Source organism: Pristiophorus japonicus, chromosome 1 (genome assembly GCF_044704955.1).
Source record: "Pristiophorus japonicus isolate sPriJap1 chromosome 1, sPriJap1.hap1, whole genome shotgun sequence".
NCBI classification, from domain to species: domain Eukaryota; kingdom Metazoa; phylum Chordata; class Chondrichthyes; family Pristiophoridae; genus Pristiophorus; species Pristiophorus japonicus.
In genome coordinates, this window is record NC_091977.1 from 277,786,440 (window position 1) to 277,809,073 (window position 22,634).

The 22,634-nt window shown below is 46.2% G+C and overlaps 1 protein-coding gene across 1 annotated transcript in view; it reads right to left on the reverse strand.

The window, feature by feature from the left end:
• Positions 1-22,634, reverse strand: part of rims2a (regulating synaptic membrane exocytosis 2a) — a 1,685,585-nt gene that overhangs the window by 530,428 nt on the left and 1,132,523 nt on the right. Inside the window, exons 25-26 of the mRNA XM_070888461.1 lie at positions 1,759-1,928; positions 3-112 (exon numbers count right to left, since the gene is read on the reverse strand). Of these exons, the coding sequence (XP_070744562.1) occupies positions 3-112; positions 1,759-1,928 (280 nt within the window). The remainder of the gene's footprint in view (positions 1-2; positions 113-1,758; positions 1,929-22,634) is intronic.

A 22,634-nucleotide genomic window follows, 5' to 3' on the forward strand; every position in this document is an offset into this window, starting at 1 on the left:
ACTTCTTTCCAGGGTCCCCTTTGGTGGGAGCTGTGGCAATTGGCGACCCCTGCGTCCGGCCATTGGTGTGCTGGTTGGACTCGTTTGCACCGATCCGCTGCGGGGATGTGACCTACATGATTTAAAAAAAATACGATCATTATTTCTGTCGAAGATGTAGAACAAGTACAGGTAACTACTTTTAAAACATCTGGGGAGAACTTGTGAAAATAAGCGTATCCACCCTAGAATTAGGGATTCATACAGTACACATGAAATATCAAGTCGGCAGGATCTGCCTACCCATTACGCATCACAGTAAAAACAATTTTAAGCTAATAGTGAAAAATGTTTGAACTAATCATGGTACTGTTCTCCAAACTGAATACCACAGCAAACTCAAAAACACCATAGCATGTGAAAAAGAAAAAAAAAGTTGTCAGTTTAGATAAAACATAGATTTCTACAAACTATTTCAAATTAGTTGGTTGACAGGCAGAAGATCTTTATCCCTTTCCAGTACTGAAAGGAGGTTTAAATACAAAAATAACAGAGCAAGGTTTAATATATATTACATGAGCAAATATGTTATGGCTCTATAATTTCTCTCTTAGATTGTACTTCATCCATCTCATGATTAAAGGTTTAGAAAGAGTAATTTTTTCCATAGTTTTGACATCTGTAAAGACATTCAGTACTCAGAGGGTCAAAGATGCTTCCCAATATAGTCTAACAAATGGTCACAGAATTAGTGTCTTTAGACATAGAATGGATTAGGGTATCAGTCCATGAGCTATTGGTTAATATGTCTTTAATAAGGGTTTTGTTTTTTGAGCAGTTTGGTTGATTGAAACCTTCTATGTTTGTACCTCATCAAAAATCAAAACAAGGTGATGCTTAAAGTAGTACCTTCTGTGTCACAAAATACAATAAAACCATTGCAAACAGGCAGATATGAGCATATTTAACAAAGGGAAGAAAAACATTATATGAAGGAATGTTTGAGGAAAAGCAGGAATGGTGCAAAGGTCACTATACAGGAAGGGCCATTTTTCAAAATTATTACGCAAAGGGGAAAAAATACTTTATGTCTTTCAGTTTTATTTTCTACAAAGTTTCTAGTTGTGTTCATTAGTAAATAAGCTTGTGATGCCAGCAAACCTTTTAATGAGTCACTGGGTATTATCTCTGCTATTTAAAATGCATTCCCACTGTAACTAAAATACAAAAAATGCTAGTAGTAGATATTGTACATTATGTGTATCTATAATAGGGAATTTCCTCTCCCAGCCGGGAAATATGCATGGACTGTTGTCGCACTAAGCATTGTGATTGCAAGTTGCAATTAATAACATGATCAACATATAGAACAGCATTGGTACCAAAGTGCTATTTGCTCTGCAGGTGACAAGTGGACTAAAGACTTGCATCCAATTCCTTTTAGTGATCTTTGAGCTGTAAGAGAAAATCAGGATAACCACAAAGTGCTTAATGCAGCAGACTTTCCGGGCTTCTTAACGCATTGTGATTCACATAACAGATGCCGCTAAAGAATGTTGATAAACAAAATGCATGATGCCCACACCATTATATCCGTGCAAGGATATAAGTGCTGTGTTTATTTCTAGAAGGAGATTAGTACTGAAGGCTTCTAGTGGCTATTTCTATGATGGAAGGAGGGAGACATCACTCAACTACAGGAAAAATAAAGGGTGAGTTGGTACGGTGGGGGGGGGGGGGTAAGGTGATTAGTCTGGCAGTTTGATGTATCTCTTTCACCTCGTCAGTGCAGGTGAGGGAGGGGCAGATCTTCCCGATGTTAATGATGGCATCGATCTCATGACGTTTGTTTCGGCACGTTCAGAGGATCTGGAGCGGGAGTTCATCCGCTCAAGCACAGGCCGCTGCTCTGACGATCTGGATCTCTGATATTCCTGTCTACCGGATGCCTCACGATTCCTGTAATGTTAGTCAAAAAGCCACTCAGTTGAACTTTAACCTTTCAAAAGCAAGCGTTTATGACATGATTGTGAGCTTCTGGCCTTATCCAAAGTCAAACTTATTTAACAGGTGAATGTTTATGTACAATCTTGAGAAAGAAACTAAAACCACTGCGGTGCTAGATGGTCACCAACACTTAGCCATCAAGACTTTGGAGTTGCAGATGCTTTTTTTGGTAAAACTGAAAGAGATTGATCCTTAAGTCAAAGAAAATCCTAAATTTCCTGGATACCTTCTGATATACTTAACATCGAGTCATTTTTCCAGAGCACATCTTTGCCAGAAGATAACACCTGCATTGGAAAGAAACAGCCTTGAAAGAAAATGGGTTGAGCCAAGTCGATCAATCTGTCTTTAGAAAATGCATGACTGCTCGATAAGCTGTCCAAACACTGCATTGGATGCAATACAAAGCACTATTGTGAGTTTTAGACAGAGTAAATAAAATAATATATACAGTAATCTTTGAGAATATTAATCCTTGAAAAAATAGGCACTCAGTGAGGAGCTATGTGATTCATGTTGCAAAATAAGCTTCGGAACTTTTCCCCATAGTATTGTTGAGTCCAGTGCAACACATTTTGTCAGCACCAACATTGTCCAAATCAATTGTTGTTATAAGCAGGCTCTCATATTTCACTCTATCATATTATTTTAATGGATGCAAAATCAGCCGGAAACACAGATTGTGTTTTGCAAATTAAGCTACATTATAGCTCAATGGCTTCCATTCATTGTGGCTTCATGGTGTTTTGATAGCTGCAGTAACAGAGATCCATCGAGGGTTCAAATGAAGTGTTTATCTATTTAAAATGAAACAAGCTATTGAGAATGTGTATTTCTTGGACTGGAATACATTTGTAATATTAACAAATACTGCTCCAGCTAGATTCAGATCTCAAGCTTCTTTTTATTTCTTTTGTTAAAGACATTGCAGAAAGTTGGGTGACAACCGTGTGTAGTCACTGAGCCCAACTGCTTGCAGGAAGCAGACGGTTTGTGACATCATTGCATTCTTTCAATTTCCACACACTTCAGTGGTGGAGTGTGGTTGTGGGACATTGCAGTTCTCCTGCATTTTCCAGTGCACCTGTGTGTAGAAAGATTCAAATGGAAGAACTGGACCCTGGCTACAATTGGGTGAACGACTCTCACCTTTATGGAATGTTCACACTTTGGGCAATTCCATCAGGACTGCACATTTACATTTCCTTCACATATAGATTATACATTGCAAAGAAACAAAACTTCAAATATGCCGTAAAAGCCTTATATATTGGAGTCAAAGGGGTCAAGTACATAGCCTCTTGCTGGCCACAAACTGCATAAATAATTCATGAGTTCTTCAATTCGTGGCTTCTCAATTTCACTAATATGAAAGTGCTATGTATGGGCCCAAGTTTCCACATGATTTGCACCTGATTTTTAGGAGCAACTGGTGGACAACGGACTATCTTAGAATTCGCAATTCTCCACATTTTTTTTTCTGCAGTTCTAGTCAGGTAGAACAGTTCCACTTTGGAACAGAATTTTTTCTTCAAAAGGGGGCGTGTCCGGCCACTGACGCCTGATTTGAAAGTTTCCACAGTGAAAACGTACTCCAAACTAAAGTAGAATGGAGCAAGTGAAGATTTTTGTTGAACTGAAAAAACCTGTTCTACACATTAAAAAATCAGGCGCAGGTTACAAATTAGGCGTCCAGAACGAGGTGGGGGGGGGGGGGGAATCATTAAATTCTACAATCAATCCTTATTTATACTTCTACAAATATTATACAAATAAATCCAACCTGAATAAACATTTATAAGCAAAGAAAAGATTAAATAAACCATCTTCCTACCTGTGTGAAAGTGCTTCAGCCAGGGAGAATGGTGCAACAAGCCTCACAAAACGAGAGAGCCGACCGAACGCGGGGGTGGGGGGGGGGGCGGGGGAGGAGGGAGCCGACCGAACGCAGGGGGCAGGGGAGGGAAGTGAAGGGAGCCGACGAACGCGCGGGGGGAGGAGGGAAGGGAAGGGAGCCAACGAACGAGGTGGGGGGAGGGAAGGGAAGGGAGCTGACGAACGCGGGTGGGGGGAGGGAAGGGAAGGGAAGGGAGCCGACGAACGCGGGTGGGGGGAGAGGGAAGGGAGCCGACGAACGAGGTGGGGGGGAGAGGGAAGGGAGCCGACGAACGAGGTGGGGGGAGGGAAGGGAAGGGAGCCGACGAACGAGGTGGGGGGAGGGAAGGGAAGGGAGCCGACGAACGAGGTGGGGGGAGGGAAGGGAAGGGAGCCGACGAACGAGGTGGGGGGAGAGGGAAGGGAGCCGACGAACGAGGTGGGGGGAGGGAAGGGAAGGGAGCTGACGAACGCGGGTGGGGGGAGAGGGAAGGGAGCCGACGAACGAGGTGGGGGGAGGGAAGGGAAGGGAGCTGACGAACGAGGTGGGGGGGAGAGGGAAGGGAGCTGACGAACGCGGGTGGGGGGGAGAGGGAAGGGAGCCGACGAACGAGGTGGGGGGAGGGAAGGGAAGGGAGCCGGCGAACGCGGGTGGGGGGAGAGGGAAGGGAGCCGACGAACGCGGGTGGGGGGGAGAGGGAAGGGAGCCGACGAACGCGGGTGGGGGGGAGAGGGAAGGGAGCCGACGAACGCGGGTGGGGGGGAGAGGGAAGGGAGCCGACGAACGAGGTGGGGGGAGGGAAGGGAAGGGAGCCGACGAACGCGGGTGGAGGGGGGGGGAGAGGGAAGGGAGCCGACGAACGCGGGTGGAGGGGGGGGGAGAGGGAAGGGAGCCGACGAACGCGGGTGGAGGGGGGGGGAGAGGGAAGGGAGCCGACCGAACGCGGGCGGGAGGGAGGGAGCCGACCGAACGGGGGAGGGAGGAAGCCTACCGAACGGGGGAGGAAGGGAGCCTACCGAACGCGGGGGGTGGGGAGGGAGGGAGCCGACCGAACGCGGGCGGGAGGGAGGGAGCCGACCGAACGGGGGAGGGAGGAAGCCTACCGAACGCGGGGGGTGGGGAGGGAGGGAGCCGACCGAACGCGGGCGGGAGGGAGGGAGCCGACCGAACGGGGGAGGGAGGAAGCCTACCGAACGCGGGGGGTGGGGAGGGAGGGAGCCGACCGAACGCGGGCGGGAGGAAGGGAGCCGACCGAACGCGGGGGGGTGGGGGATGGGAATGGAGCCGTTCCAGACGGCTGGCGGGAAAGAGAGAAAGCTGCAGGAAGCCTCAGAAATTGAGGAGCCATTTCCCGACAGCAAAAGGGGGAGGTCGTCGGGAAACGGCTACCTCAACATTCTGAGGCTTCCTGCACCCTTCTCACTGCGACAAGAAGCCTCTGTGCTGATGGCAATGTACTTTTATTAAAAAATGTTCAAAAACTAAACAGCTACAAAGAACTACAAAAATGGCCGAGTGCCAATGTTTTTTTCACACTGAGCATGCGCGAACGCTCCAACGCGCATGTGCAGCGTTGCCGGCAGGAAAAAAACTAATTTAAATGGTACCCTCCCCCTCCCACTTACAAAATCGGCGCGAGTGTAGGCTCCGCCCCCCTGGGCGCCGCGCCAAGCAGACAAGGAGCTGCAAAGCGCTCCAGAATCGCTCGTTTTTTTGCCCTGCGCCGTTTTAGGCGCGAAAAACGGGCGCCCAGCTCGGAGGGGCGCCCGTTTTTTATCATGTGGAAACTTGGGCCCAGAGTGTTGTACTTGTGGTGTTTTGTACTGCTGTGCTACTGCTCGCTGTATATGTTTGCAGCCACTGTGACTTCATGGTCCCTTCAGCAGTCACAGTAACTCATCGATAACTTCAATCAGTTTAATGCTTCAAAATTAAAATATTTTAAATTGTGGTCTTGTTTGCTTTCCACCGCCACTCCCCCACCCCCAACAGCCAAGAGAACTTTAAGCCCTCTTACACTTCTGGTAAATGTGAATCAGTTAAGCACCTTATCGTGGCTTTTATAGCAAGCAAGAGTACCCAAACATTTAATGAATTGCAGTAAGGGATTCACAATTAAAAACACCTTTTGACATTGTCCCTTTGGCAGTTTCTGGCTCCAGGAAGCAATTGAGTAGCGTTATTAGGAGCTGTAACAAATGGCATCACTTGAGAGAGAAGTGGGTAGAAGTGAGTCAGACATAAATGATCATTCTTATAGAATGATACCGCTCAGAAAGAGACCATTCAGCTCATTGTGCCTGTGAAACAGCCATTGAATTCGTCATGAAGGGTCGTGGACAGTTGGGCCTTTATGCAAGGGGGCTCGAATACAAAAGTAAGGAAGTGATGTTGTATCAAACTGTCCCTGTCTGAGCACTTGAATGGGTTTCCTTTAATTGATGCTCAGTTTTGTTTCCAATTGACACCACAAGACCAGATTGTTGCTTCACTTCAGCATAATAAACAGTCAATCAATTATGAGGTGTGGAAATCCTTGAAGATGGCAGCATGATTTCCTAAAGAAATATTTGCCAGTACCACACATCTATATACTGTTCCCCGTGATTATATTTTTACCACACAATCCCCCTTCCCTCTCCAGCATGGCTCTGCCTGACCATAATCTTCCACCCTCCCCAAACAGCAACCCCCGTACTCAACACATATCTCCCTTCCCTGCTGAACAAAGTCACAGAACTCAGGCTTGGAAATCAAACATCAACAACTTACTTTTACATGCGAAGAATGAATTTAAATTTTAAATTAGAAAAACTGATTTACAATATAATAAACAGTTCAATTCAAAGTGAATAAAGATCAGAAACAGCAAAGCATCCTAAGAGCGTGAGTTTGGAGGCGGGACCGCTGTCCAGATGGCCCTGATTGACAGCAGGGTGGGATCCCGCTGTGAACCCGCCTCCGTGTCAGTTTCCCAACTGTCGGGTCTGTATGCGGATCGCACACCAAACACCAAGCGGCGGGCCAGTCAATTATGATGCTTAAGCGGTAATTTAAAGGGATTTTACCCAGGCACTTACCATTTTACCAAGTTTTCGACGAGTTTGCCGTCCCTCAGGTTTCACGCCAGGTAAGTGTGTCGGGTTCTCAGTGACTCTTCATTGCTTTGGCTACTTAACAGCTGCAGAAGTGGTATAAAAGCTACCATTTCACAGCTGTTCACCTTCCAATGTCAGAAGCTGAAGCCTTCAGGATTGGGAAGAAACTTTTGAGCTGTACGCAGTTTGGAAGTGTTTGCAGTGAACTCTCTGTTCACTGTCACCTCCTTGGAACAATCTCTCTCACCACTGACAGATCGCTTCTGTCATCTCAACCTCACCTGCCATCTTTTCCAGGAGCATCGGTGCCCTTGAAAAAATCTCACCTTGATCCTCAGAATTACACCACAATCAGTCCCTGCACCAACATCACTAAACACACCAGCATCACCGATAACACCACCAACCTTCTCCGCAATCACCTGATGCTGCACAGGGCATCAGCACCTACCACATTTCTGCCCAGGAGGTCAGGGATGGCCTCACCATGGCCACATATACTTCACTTGATGCTGTACACCCTAGCTGCCACATGATGTGCCAGTTTGGCACCACCCGACACCAGCTCCATAAAGCATCCCTACAATGCCCAAATCATTCCTTTCACACTCATCACCATTGCGAAAGATACCCTTATGTCTGACCATTCACTACAACTCACTAAGTTACTTCCAAAGGTGCACACAAATCTGTCCAAGAACAGAAAGTGTTCAAAATAAAGATTTCAATATTTGACAACATATTAGCAGAAGCTTTACATCAGCATTAGTTAAACTACCCAAGTGCCTACCCTTGTATGTTGTTAGTTGCTATGATTGGACAAGGATGAGGGTAAGTGTGAGAGGTGTTTAGTGAGATGGGGAACTGATAATGTAGATAGAGAGGGATGAGTGGAGGTGCAAGGTAAGTTGGTGTGAGTAAGGATGTGCAGGGGTAGGGTAGGGAAGGCAGAGTGATGGGGATGTGATGAGGTTGAGTGTGGCTTTGCAGTAACGTTTTGTGATCTACTGAGATGATTGAAAGGTTTGCGCCACTGCAGCCTGGTCCTTCTGATCCTCCTGTGCAATGTGCAACCAGGCTGTGTTGCTGCCCTGGAGAGGTCTTTTCCGCCCATGGGAAGAGAATAGAACCTCCCTGCATGCTGCGACTCTCTCTATAAACATCTGGAGGGAGTGATGGGAGAGCCTGGGTGCAGCCTTGCACCTCTGTGCTGTGCTTCTCACTGATTGCAGCACCTCAATGCACAACTGTCAAAAATAAAGTTGGCCGTGGTTCCTTTAAGGAAACTAGCTCATGACACGTCATCAAATGGCATCACTTCATTTTAATTGGCCGTGAACCTCGTAGGGCCGACTTAATAAGTGTAATCAACCATAAAATCAGATCAACAGAGCTCCATGGAAGCGGGAGCGCGGTCATTACCCGTCACTTACCTCGGCTGCACTTAGCCCACCTCGGTAAGTAAAATCATGGCCAAAGAGTAGGAGAAAGGAGACAGAAAGAGTCGCAGAGAAAAGAAACAGAAGAACAATGAGAGGAAGAAAAAGAATTAAAGAGTGAGAGACAGGAAGAGACACACAAATGTCATGTCCAGTTTAATACAAATTTTGCCCATTAACCTTCCAGGCGAAAAGATGAGTGCTGTTCGACAGGCTGGGAGGAGAAAGCTGCTGTCGCCAAATTAAGAGTTAATGTTGCAATTTCTTTTGTGGATTTTTCTGTATTTGTTGTTATGTCAAAAGTTTTACTTTTAGTCATATAATGGGATGGGGAACTCTCATGCTGGGTGTGCATTCTTTTCTTCAAATGCAGTTGCATAGAATTTTTCGTGATAGCGTTTCAACCTGAGTCCCATGCGATCGAGCTGACTTAGAACCTCTTGCAGGTTCAGCAAGTGTTCGATGGTGTCCCGACCAGTATGTCGGCCTGGAAAACCACGGTGCGCGGAACCGACTTTAGCAGGCTCTCCGTGTTCCTTTGGAAAATTGCCGTGGCCGATCCAAATCCCAAACGGGCATCTGTTGTCGATGAACAGACCTTTATGGATATTGCCTTGTGACGATTCTTCCAACTCCTGTGTCATGTAGGCCAAGGTCAGGTCTAATTTGGTGAACATTTTTCCTCCAGCCAGGGTCGCAAATAGGTCGTCTGTTTTGGGTAGCGGGTACTGGTCTTGTAACAAAAAACGGGTAATTCTTACTTTATTGTCCCCACAAATTCTGACCGTGCTGTTGCCTTTGAGAACCAGAACAATCGGACTGGCCCACTCGTCGAACTCCACCGGTGCGATGATGCCTTCTCATTGCAGCCTGTCCAGCTCAATTTCCACTTTCCCTCGCATCATATATGGCACCACCCGTGCCTTGTGGTGGATGAGTCGAATACCAGGAACCAAATGGATCTGCACCTTCGCCCCTGAGAAACTTCCGATGCCTGGCTCAAACAACGATGTAACTTGCTCAGAACCTGGGCACATGAGGCGTCGTTGATGGACGAGCGCGCTCGGATGTCATCCCAGTTCCAGCAGATTTTTCCCAGCCAGTTTCTGCCGAACAGTGTGGGGCCATCTCCTGGTACAATCCATAGTAGGAGATCGACTGCTCCATCATAGGAGACTTTTACTTCTGCGCTGCCAATAACAGGAATCAGCGCTTTGGTGTAAGCTTGGTATGAATGGGGCTAAGCTTGCGCCTGTGTGCCTTGTTGCATCACAGCCTGTCGAGGGCCTTTTTGCTCATGATAGACTGACTCAAACCCGTGTCCAGTTCCATGGATACTGGAATTCCGTTCAGTTCAACTTTTAATATGATTGGTGGACATTTTGTGGTGAATGTGTGTAGCCCGTACACTTCTGCCTCCTCGGTTGGAGTCTTTAGTTCAGCCTGATCCACCATGGATCGATCTTCCTCTGCAACGTGGTGGTTTGCAGGGTTTGCAGCTCATCTGCACATTCGCTGGAGGTGTCCCTTTGTTCCACAGCCTTTGCATGCACAGTGTTTGAAGTGGCATTGATGGGCTTGATGATCACCTCCACAGCACCAACAAGGCGTTAACTGCCTTGCATTAACGAATGATGTCGGACTCTGGGTCATCTGAGTTCGTGCAGCTGCCAGCGTGTACGTTCTACCATATGCATTCCTGCCTGAAAACGACGTTACTTTGTGTACAGTACGAGCTGAAACCTCTTTATGCTGTGAAATTTGTTTGGTGTTATCGCTGGTGGACATAAATGCCTGGGCTATCATTATGGCTTTGCTCAGGTTCAGTGTTTCAACAATCAATAGTTTGCGAAGGATAACCTCATGGCCAATGCCAAGCACAAAAAAGTCACTTAGCATTTGCTCAAGGAATCCATCGAATTCGCAATGTCCTGCAAGGCGCCTCAGTTTGGCGACGTAGCTCGCCACTTCCTGGCCTTCAGACCGTTGAGACGTATAGAATCGATACATTGCCATCAAAACACTTTTCTTTGGATTTAGGTGCTCCTGACCAGCATACACGGTTCTTCATAGGATTTGGTTGTTGGTTTCACCGGAGCTTGAAGATTCTTTAAGAGGCCATAGGTTCTTGCCCCACAGACGGTAAGGAGAATTGCCCTTCATTTGGCAGCATTCTCGTCCCCTTCCAGCTTGTTGGCCTCGAAGTATTGGTCAAGTCACTCCACGAAGGCCTCCCAATCTTCCCCTTCTGAGAATTTCTCCAGGATACCAAGAGTTCTTTGCATTTTCGTGTGGTTGTTCGTTATCTCGTCGCCACTTGTTATGCTCATGTTAGAGTAATGCAACTGAGTACTGTCGACAATGAGTAAGTGTGACCTTGGCTCCTTTATTTAAACTCCATAGTGCTGATACAGCATGGGAGGCCTGCTTATATATAGTGCTCCCAAGGGATGCTGGGATCCATAAGAACATAAGAATTAGGAACAGGGGTAGGCCATCTAGCCCCTCGAGCCTGCTCCGCCATTCAACAAGATCATGGCTGATCTGGCCGTGGACTCAGCTCCACTTACCCGCCCGCTCCCCATAACCCTTAATTCCCTTATTGGTTAAAAATCTATCTATCTGTGATTTGAATACATTCAATGAGCTAGCCTCAACTGCTTCCTTGGGCAGAGAATTCCACAGATTTACAACCCTCTGAGAGAAGAAATTCCTTCTCAACTCGGTTTTAAATTGTCTCCCCCGTATTTTGAAGCTGTTCTCCCTAGTTCTAGTCTCCCCGACCAGTGGAAACAACCTCTCTGCCTCTATCTTGTCTATCCCTTTCATTATTTTAAATGTTTCTATAAGATCACCCCTCATCCTTCTGAACTCCAACGAATAAAGACCCAATCTACTCAATCTATCATCATAAGGTAACCCCTCATCTCCGGAATCAGCCCAGTGAATCGTCTCTGTACCCCCTCCAAAGCTAATATATCCTTCCTTAAGTAAGGTGACCAAAACTGCACGCAGTACTCCAGGTGCGGCCTCACCAATACCCTGTACAGTTGCAGCAGGACCTCCCTGCTTTTGTACTCCATTCCTCTTGCAATGAAGGCCAACATTCCATTCGCCTTCCTGATTACGTGCTGCACCTGCAAACTAACTTTTTGGGATTCATGCACAAGGACTGCCTGCCTCTCTTCCGCTCTTACATCCGGTCCAGGGTGTCCTTGGAGATGGAGCACGCGGTGTCCACCGGTACGCTCGCGGCCTTCCGCGAGAGGTGGGCACCGGAGGGCCTGGAGTGCATCATCACGCCCGGCAACCAAATTTTAATTTGATTTTACGTTTTAAAGTTTATTTTGTTTTAATTGCCGGTGCTTTTAGTGTCCCCCTTCCCTTTTATAGGGGGCACTGGGGAAAATTGTGATTTTAGTGCCCAAAAAAAAAACAAAAAAAAAACACAAAAAAAAAAGGGGGGAAAAAAAAAGGGCCTTGTAAATGTCTGGAGTGTCACCCAGGTCGGGTGGCACCGTTTAATGTTTTATGTTTTCGCAGGTAAACTCAAAAGAGTTTCATGCACAAGGACTGCCTGCCTCTCTTCCGCTCTTACATCCGGTCCAGGCTGTCCTTGGAGATGGAGCACGCGGTGTCCACCGGTACGCTCGCGGCCTTCCGCGAGAGGTGGGCACCGGAGGGACTGGAGTGCATCATCACGCCCGGCAACCAAATTTTAATTTGATTTTACGTTTTAAAGTTTAATTTGTTTTAATTGCCGGTGCTTTTAGTGTCCCCTTCCCTTTTATAGGGGGCACTGGAAAAATTTGATTTTAGCACCCAAAAAAAACTCAAAAAAAATGAAAAACACAAAAAAAAAAACCAAAAAAAAGGAAAAAAGGGCCTTGTAAATGTCTGGTGTGTCACCCAGGTCGGGTGGCACGGTTTAATGTTTTATGTTTTTGCAGGTGAACTCCAAAAAGAGTTTCATGCACAAGGACTGCCTGCCTCTCTTCCGCTCTTACATCCGGTCCAGGGTGTCCTTGGAGATGGAGTACGCGGTGTCCACCAGTACGCTCGCGGCCTTCCGCGAGAGGTGGGCACCGGAGGGCCTGGAGTGCATCATCACGCCCGGCAACCAAATTTTAATTTGATTTTACGTTTTAAAGTTTAATTTGTTTTAATTGCCGGTGCTTTTAGTGTCCCCCTTCCCTTTTATAGGGGGCACTGGGGAAAAATTGTGATTTTAGTGCCCAAAAAAAAAACCAAAAAAAAAAAGAAAAACACAAAAAAAAAGGAAAAAAAAAGGGCCTTGTAAATGTCTGGTGTGTCACCCAGGTAGGGTGGCACGGTTTAATGTCTTTTGTTTTTGCAGATAAACTCCAAAAAGAGTTTCATGCACAAGGACCCCCAGGTCCCTCTGCACCGCAGCATGTTGTAATTTCTCTCCATTCAAATAATATTCCCTTTTACTGTTTTCTTTCCCCCAAGTTGGATGACCTCACATTTTCCGACATTGTATTCCATCTGCCAAACCTTAGCCCATTCGCTTAACCTATCTAAATCTCTTTGCAGCCTCTCTGTGTCCTCTACACAACCCCCTTTCCCACGAATCTTTGTTTCATCTGCAAATTTTGTCCCCTCTTCCAGGTCATCTATGTATATTGTAAACAGTTGTGGTCCCAGCACTGATCCCTGTGGCACACCACTAACCACCGATTTCCAACCCGAAAAGGACCCATTTATCCCGACTCTCTGCTTTCTGTTAAACCAGCCAATTCTCGATCCATGCTAATACATTTCCTCTGACTCCACGTACCTTTACCTTTTGTGTGGCACCTTATCGAATGCCTTTTGTAAATCTAAATACACCACATCCATCGGTACACCTCTATCCACCATGCTCATTATATCCTCAAAGAATTCCAGTAAATTAGTTAAACATGATTTCTCCTTCATGAATCCATGTTGCGTCTGCTTGATTGCACTATTCCTATCTAAATGTCCCGCTATTTCTTCCTTAATGATAGCTTCAAGCATTTTCCCCACAGATGTTAAACTAACCGGCCTATAGTTACCTGCCTTTTGTCTGCCCCCTTTTTTAAACAGAGGTGTTACATTAGCTGCTTTCCAATCCGATGGTACCTTCCCAGAGTCCAGAGAATTTTGGTAGATTATAATGAATGCATCTGCTATAACTTCCGCCATCTCTTTTAATACCCTGGGATGCATTTCATCAGGACCAGGGGACTTGTCTACCTTGAGTCCCATTAGCCTGTCCAGCACTACCTCCCTAGTGATAGTGATTGTCTCAAGGTCCTCCCTTCCCACATTCCCGTGACCAGCAATTTTTGGCATGGTTTTTGTGTCTTCCACTGTGAAGACCGAAGCAAAATCATTGTTTAAGGTCTCAGCCATTTCCACATTTCCCATTATTAAATCCCCCTTCTCATCTTCTAAGGGACCAACATTTACTTTAGTCACTCTTTTCCGTTTTATATATCGGTAAAAGTTTTTACTATCTGTTTTTATGTTTTGCGCAACTTTACTTTCGTAATCTATCTTTCCTTTCTTTATTGCTTTCTTAATCATTCTTTGCTGTCGTTTAAAATTTTCCCAATCTTCTAGTTTCCCACTAACCTTGGCCACCTTATACACATTGGTTTTTAATTTGATACAGTCCTTTATTTCCTTGGTTATCCACGGCTGGTTATCCCTTCTCTTACCGCCCTTCATTTTCACTGGAATATATTTTTGTTGAGCACTATGAAAGTGCTCCTTAAAAGTCCTCCACTGTTCCTCAATTGTGCCACCGTTTAGTCTGTGTTCCCAGTCTACTTTGGCTAACTCTGCCCTCATCCCACTGTAGTCCCCTTTGTTTAAGCATAGTACGCTCGTTTGAGACATTACTTCCTCACCCTCAATCTGTATTACAAATTCAACCATACTGTGATCACTCATTCCGAGAGAATCTTTTACTCGGAGATCGTTTATTATTCCTGTCTCATTACACAGGACCAGATCTAAGATCGCTTTCTCCCTTGTAGGTTCTGTAACATACTGTTCTAAGAAACAATCCCGTAAGCATTCTATGAATTCCTCCTCAAGGCTACCCCGTGCGATTTGATTTGACCAATCGATATGTAGGTTAAAATCCCCCATGATTACTGTCGTTCCTTTTCCACATGCCTCCATTATTCCCTTGGGACTCCAACAGGTAGGCCCTCTGGTGGCGGTATGATACAGTTTGCCTCGGGTTACATATATAACAATCCCCTTATCCCTTGATTCCCTTAATATCTAAAAATCTATCGATCTCTGTCTTGAATATACTCAATGACTGAGCCTCCACAGCCCTCTGGGGTAGAGAATTCCAAAGATTCACCACCTTCTGAGTGAAGAAGTTTCCCCTCATCTCAGTCCTAAATGGCCAACCCCTTATTCTGAGACTATAACCCCTGATTCTAGACGCCTCAGCCAGGGGAAGCATCCTCCCTGCATCTACCCTGTTGCTGAAAGTTCACTGCTTTTGCAACGTTTATGCCTCTAGTCTCAAATCTTGACATCTTCTATTGGACCTTAAGGTTTTAAAGTACTACTATGAATGCTAATAATCTTTGCTGAGTCTAAAGATTTAAATGTTGTTTAAAGTGCTGAGAAGATGGGGGCAGCAATGGGAGCTTAACTGACACTGAAAGTGATCAAAATTCAAGCCTGTGGTCAGAAGTCTTGTGTGAAAACAATGAAGACTCGGGCATGAGCAAAATCAGCTGTTGAAAATGGCAACGATTTGGCAGCAGACCAGCGAAAGGTTAACAGATGCTTAAGTACCAGTGAAAGCAGAAAGGTTGGACAGAGGGTCAGTAAAGCAGAAATAGTGCTCTGGGAATCGGGGTGAGGCGCTACTTTCGTAATTTACCTTCAACGACTTTTGGCTGAGTCTGATGAGCATCATAAGGCTAGGGCTTGATCGTGAAAGGTAAACGTGTATGGAGAAAGTGAGACAGAACGGCATTAGAATGGCAATAAAATTAGAAGGGTAATAGCTAATTGAGGTGAGTAGCACAGTGGATGCTGATACAAGTGAAGGGGCATTGGGGAAGGTATTGGGATTGAAAGGGATTGTATATCATTGATGCCAGAGAAGTGGGATTCAGGGGATAACTGTATGGAGTACAAATGAACATGAATTGGACAAGGCCGTATTACTGAGGGGGTCAGATGCGATTCTGCAGTGTATTGCTAAAGCTGGTGTAATTTGGTGAGGTATGCAGAAGCTGATGGGTTGAAGGGAATGTATGAAATTCAGAGAGGCATGGTGCAATGTATTGGGACTGAAAGCGGGATGGTTGAAGGTTGCATGATGAGGCACAGAATACCGGGATGAGGCGAAGCAAGAGCATTTCAAAAAAGGCAGCACGCAACACAAAGGTCTGCATTTTCAGCTTTGATGTTTTCGGGCAGTAATGGCGTCGGGGCTGTAAAGTTTGCGCCCAGGAACGGTTTGCACCTCAGTAAGTAACATTGGGCAGCTGGGCCCTGAGTCATGGGGCGTAGTACACCTCCCTTGGGCGTTAGCATGGGAAACTCCCGAGCTAAAGAGCCGGGCCGGGAGTGCTCCGAGAGACGCCTGGGGGGGGGGAGAAAAACTAAAAAAAACTAAAAAAAAATTCCCAAAACATAACCCACGCCACAACACAAATCGCGAAAAATAAATTAAAAGAAAACACAATCACACTACTTAGCTCTCTGCAGCTGGTATAGCTTACACTGCCTGATTTCCCAGGCAGTTAGTGCGGAGCGCACTTCGGGGTGTACGGGTTGGGCTGAAGTCAGAACTCACACGGGTGTTGCATTGCACACCGGGCGCAGCTCTTCCAGGCGGTGCTGCTCAGTGCCACCGCAAAACCGGACCCGAGGATTGCTGTGGGGCGCTGGAGGCTGACTATCCGGCCAAAACACCTCAACTCTGTCATTGCCACTGCTCCGGGGCGAAAAACATAGCGCACAGGACCGGAAAATCCACCCCCAAAAGTGAGCAGATACTAATATGGGAAGAAAAGGAAGAGGAAGTCCGTGGGGAAAAGATGAAGGTTCTGGAGAGACAGAACCAGGAAGGCAGCAACATGATGGGAGAGGGGAGAGTCGAGGGGTGGGAAAGAGTAGGAATGTGGACAAGCATGCGACTGAGGCCAAGACCAAAAAGGGCAGCAGCGAACGCACCCTGTAACGTTGAATGGTTCTCTCCGCACCACAGCATTCACCACCTCCCACATTATAAAGCAAAAAAAACAGAGAAAGACAAACATAGAAGATGACTGAGTGACAAACTGAAATGAAGAGCAAGATTGAGAGAAGCAACAGAGAAAGAAACAATAGCATGTAAATAACAGAGAGCGAGCAGGACAGAGAATAATTCTTCTCGCACATTGTGAGCAAATGGCACAGATATTCTATGAAAATCTATGCTACCTTGTAGTCAACAGGAGATAAAGCAACAGAAAATCCAAAAATCATGAATAACTTTATTTTCCAGATATTTGTATAGCACCTATATGCATACTTACCAAATATTTTTGAATTTCCCCAGAAATAATGAGATGTAGTTCAACAGCATCAGGGAATCATCAAGACACAGCACAACAAAAGGGATCTGGAGATAATCAAACTTCACATAGCACTTAACACCTTCTTCTTCTTTAGAAGTCACTTGGGGTTGAGGATGACTTGCTTCCTCACTAACATGAGTTCTAAGGTGACTGATGAGTCCAATGCTGGATCTACAGTCTCTGTCACAGGTGGGGCAGACGGTGGTTGGAGGGACGGGTGGGTGGGGTGCTTAGTTTGTTGTAGGCTCCTTCCGGTGTTTGTACTTGACTTCCGCATGCTCCCGGCAAAGAAACTTAAAGTGTTCGGCCAGGTGTAGTTCAATAGCATCAGGGAATCACTAAGACATAGCACTATAAAAGGGACCTGGAGATAACTACCCAGTTAATCAAACTTCGCATAGCACTGAACACCAACTACCTAGGATCAATACCTCATTTCCTCAGCAGGCTCGCACTGTACAGCTTCTGAATGGGATGCATAGTCAGCCATCACTTCCACTGTCTCGCTCCTTTTGTAGTAGGAACAAAACAAACCATAAAAGCTACATCACTGGCTCAATATCAAGGGAAGAGGAATCTAACTAGAGAGTTTGTGGGGGAAAATGGCAAAAAGTAAACAATCCAACCGGGAAACAAGGCAGTAATCTACTTCCGACACTTACGTCACTAAAAGGGAGCCTTTAAGAGACTTCACACTTAGTTAAGTATTTATCTACAGTTGTTATATGCTGGAGGGTAGCAATGAGCTTGCTATAAATTCATTACAGCAGTTACTGTGTTTCACTGTACAATTCACTGATGGGGACAGTGTAATATATTCTTACAACATCACTAACAGAAGCACACACACAAGATGGCTCTACACAGAAACTGTCATCATGTGACTTTGCCACATGACCCTTTTATTGTATTTACATCAGTAGTTGCATTACATTGGTAGTCCGCTAGGGGGAGCCCTATCACATAGTCTCAAGGCTGATGAGTCAGGCTAACAATAAATGCACTACCATGTTCACTCCATTGAACAGTTAGCATTTGATTCAGCTTCACTGTTTCAGAAACAAATGTTTCTGGTGTCAAAGCTTGTTCAAACACTAGGACATTTTTTTTTATTTTAAAACCTGCTTTAATGATTTGGACCCTTCTGTTATTCATGTGGGCAAAATCCATGGAATGTAGTGATTATTTTCTTCTTATATAAAACAAGTACACGTCATAATTCCAGCCACCTTTGTATCCCAGTTGATATGTAGATTTTTGAAGATGTAAATGATGTGTAAAACAAGTTGGAATTAAGTACAGTAGCTTTATCACTAAAGGTATTTTAGCTACAAAGATAATTTAATTCCAATTCATTGGTAAAATTCACTTTGGTTGGTAACCTCTGATATTCAACTTACGTATGAGACAATGCTTTGAAAGGTATACCACATATATTTGGCAAAGACAGCATTAAAGTCGGTTCATGGAAAATTGCAAAAAATGGGACAAAAATGGATATTGGCATTTCCTGGAGTTCAACTGCCTTTCTTCACCAGGCAAGGTTTTCTTACATTCCTGCCGTCCTTGAAGTGGATGCAGTCTTTGCTTATTTAATGGACTGGTCTTCTAAGCATTCTGCCCATGGGGGAGAGGGGGAGGGGGTGGAGATTAGAGTTTTCCAATCTTCTCTTTCCCCCCACCCCTCCTAAAGGTGGCAATTCATGCTGGTAGGTTTCAGAGGAACCAACATGAATAACCACTGCCCCTTTTCATGTGTGAATCTGGACGGTGAGTGTCGACATGCTATTCAGTCATGCTGCGGCACCGGAGTCAAGCTCAAACCTGTCTTCATGGGCAATCACACGTGTGCATGTGCACTTTCAGGCAATGATGGTCGAACAGTGAAACCAGCAGACTCAGCACGGAATGGAACCCAAGGCTTTGGGTACTGTGCTCTGCATGGCCCAGTGCACATTACATTCAGTGAGTCACCATTCCTGGTGCAGAGCTCAGCAAGCAATGAGTGTGTGTCAGAAAATTCAGGCTACAAAGTTACAACTCTACCTTGCCTACCATGGCTCTGGCAAGATCCCCCACTGGGCATGGGACCTCACAAAATTACCCCCTACGTATTTACAAATCGAGCAATCGAGGGAGCATTGGTTTTGATTCAAGTTAATAATCGCTGGGTATGATTTTTGTCTTCGGCGTAAAACAGTTTTAATTTGGTTTGCACTGAATTCCAAGTGCCAATAGCACTCAAATTTCTGTCTAATCCAATAATTCACAACTCCAGGTGCAAGTTCAGGTGGGTATAAGGATGACACCACTGGAAGGGCAGAAAACACATGCAAGTCAAATTAAAGGAGAGTGTGATGGGGCTGGGGGGTGGAATTAAAATTTAAAAAGCTTCGGTAGTGCAGTAAAAGATATCCCAACCCATTAGCAACCGTTGCCAAGGCTGAAGGGGCAGGGGATTAAGGAGTGGTAGCCAGGATGAAAGGACAGGGACCTGTAGGTCCAGCCACGTCAGACCACCAGTGACAGTGCAGCTCAGCACTTGGCCTCGTCTTCGATGGCTGTTGACATCGAGGTGGTGCGGCATTTCCTCCATGTCACTCTGCAGCACCCATTCCACAGATCAACATTGCCACGTTCCTTCAAGAAGATGCAGCCATGTTTCTATCCAGAGCCGACCGTCGGGGGGGGGGGGGCGGGCGGTGGGGGGTGCGGGGTAAGGAGTGGAGAGGGAGGAGGGACAGCTGCTGCAGCACAAAATTCTATTGGGCTGCTATTAGAAGGAGTGCCCGGGCGATTCACGCCCCATTCTTAAGCACAGCTCATCGCGGAACGGATGAAACATTTCGCGGGTCACTGCTCTACTACCAATACGGAGCTTGGGGAAAAATAAATAAATAAGTGAGAGATTACAAAATGCTGCTGTACAGAGAGATCTGGGAGTCCCCTCATAAATGAAACGCAAAAGGTTAGCATGCAGGTACAGCAAGTAATTAGGAAGGCAAATGGAATATTGGCCTTTATTGCAAGGGGCAGAGAGTATAAAAGCAGAGAAGTCCTGCTACAACTGTACAGGTTATTGGTGAGGCCACATCTGGAGTACTGCGTGTAGTTTTGGTCTCCTTATTTAAGGAGGGATATACTTGCATTGGAGGCAGTTCAGAGAAGGTTCACAAGGTTGATTCCTGAGATGAAGGGGTTGTCTTATGAAGAAAGGTTGAGCTGTGGAGGCTGGATCATTGAATATTCAAGGTGGAGATAGACAGATTTTTGAATGATAAGGTTTATGGGGAGCGGGCAGGGAACTGGAGTTGAGGCCAGGATCCGATCAGCCATGATCTTATTGAATGGCTGAGCACGTTTGAAGGGCTAAATGGCCTACTCCTGTTCCTATTTCTTACGTAACTGACACAAATTGCCAGCTGTAGGAAAAAAAACCTCTAAGAAGGGCCATTTAATGCACTTAACTTTAAACTATGTGGGCCTTTTAAAGGCCCTTCTGCCTGAGGCCTTGTTCCCGCTAGGTTTTGCTGAGCACACTACAGACTTGCTGTCCAAACACCCATCAGCCACAATATGGTGTGGCACCCTTCCCCACCCACTCTTACATAGCCTAACAAAGCTCCTGTTTGCTTTAGGTGTGCGTTTCAGCAGTCTACCCCAGGCCCGACAAGATGATAAAGCAGGCGTTAAACCAGTGGGAATTCATCAGAAATCTGGTCTGTCGGATTTTTCGACTTCTACTGTCCCCAAATCAGGATGCTCAGATGAGGAAAAAATTGGTCTCATCATCTCCAAGAGTATAGTTTTACTGCCAGAAATTATTAGAAGTCAGTCATCTCTGATTTAGCCCCCAATTTCACTGCTCATTTCTGCAGATTTGGCTGAAATTTCCTGATCTCCCACTGCAACTTCGGTACTAAATCGAGAAATGGCGAAAACATCTAAAAATGGCCTATGACATCCTCTCTTCAGACCTTCTGCCAATCTTCTGCCGAGGTCTGGAATGCCCTCCCTAAAACCCTTCACCTCCCTCGTCTCCTTTTAAGATCTCCTTTAAACTCTCCTTTAGCAAGCTTTATTTCCCCCAGGGACGCCTCTCTTTAGCTCGGGATTTTCAGTTGCTCACCTGGCCTAATATCCTCAGAAAGGTGTGGAACGCCTCCCTTAGCGCTCCACTCCACACTCAGGGCCCAGCTGATGAATATTGTGGCTGCCGAGGCAAACCATTTCCCGGCGTAAAATTTACTGTCCGCTGCCATTAGCGCCCTAATTAGCCTCAAACCTATTTTCCACCCCATTATATGTTAACGAGAAAATATTTCAGCACAACTTATTGAGTGTCAAGGCCTACCAACTACATAGTAATAGGAACATGAGAAGGTCATTCAGCCCCTTGAGCCTGTTCCGCCAGTCAACGAGATCATGGCTGATCTGCGACCTAACTCCATCTACCCGCCTTTGGCCCATATCCCTGGATACCTTTGGTTAACAAAAAGCTATCAATTTCCAATTTAAAATGAACAATTGATCTAGAATCAATTGCCGTTTGCAGAAGAGAGTTCCAAACGTCTACAACTCTTTGGTGCTGAAATTGCCCCATCCCTAAAGGCCTGTTACCGGCGAAAATTGGCGGCTATGCTGCGGAGTGGAGTGGCCGTCGATTTTTCGTGTAATGGCCGCCATTTTGAAAATTCCTCTCCTGCGGTATCCCGGCGGTGACCTGTTCCACCCACTACCATTCCGCTGCTGCCAATCCATCTTAAGTGCGTCATCAGAACACGCACTGCTGATGCTCCCCCCTGATGGCGAAATTCTGCCGAAAAAATGTTGCTCCCGCCGAGCGGTGCCAAAGGCAGCTTTTTCTGCTGGTGCACTGCGCTTGTAGTCCTTCGAAAATTGCAGTGTGGCTGGCATTAAAGGGGAGGACCTACCTACTGCCGCTGCTGGCGTGTTTTTCTTTTAAACGGCCGACTGCCATGCCCGGCCGACAATTAGGCCCCCGGGTTCAGCTGGGCCGCCAACAGGCAGCCTGGCACACCCTCTTGGGTGCCAGGCCGCTGGCCCTGCTGCAAACCCTCCCTTGTGTCCCAGTGGACTGAACTTAAAGAATCGTGCATGCTCCTCCCTTTAAAGTGAAGCGATGACGTCATCAGCGCTACGCTGATGACTGACAGCGGCGGACACTACACCCGCCCCCAACTTCTGCCCCTCTAGACTGTGAACTTCCGCTCACCGCCACATTTCCGCCCCTATTATGACCGACTTCCGGTTCGCTGAAGAAAAAAGCCAAAGGCCGAAATTTAGCTGAAGAGGCCAGCGCAACTGCACCGGTAAAATCAACAGAAACAGGATTGGTGCGCTCCGTTTGTAGCGGTGGCCAATTTTGGCCCCTTTGTGTGGAGTCAAACATCGAGCGGTATTTGCAATTATTTACGCTGGTCTACCAATATTCTTTTCTCATTCCGACATCCTGGAAATACAACCGTTCCAGCATACAGCAACAGAGGTGGAACTTTTAAGCATCTAACTACTTCAGGGAGTTGATGTGGGACGAGCTACTGGGAACCTGAGGTACCTGTCAGTGTCAGTGGATGGCTGCTGGATTTCTATCCTTGGGCACGCTGTCCTTCTGTTTGTGAAA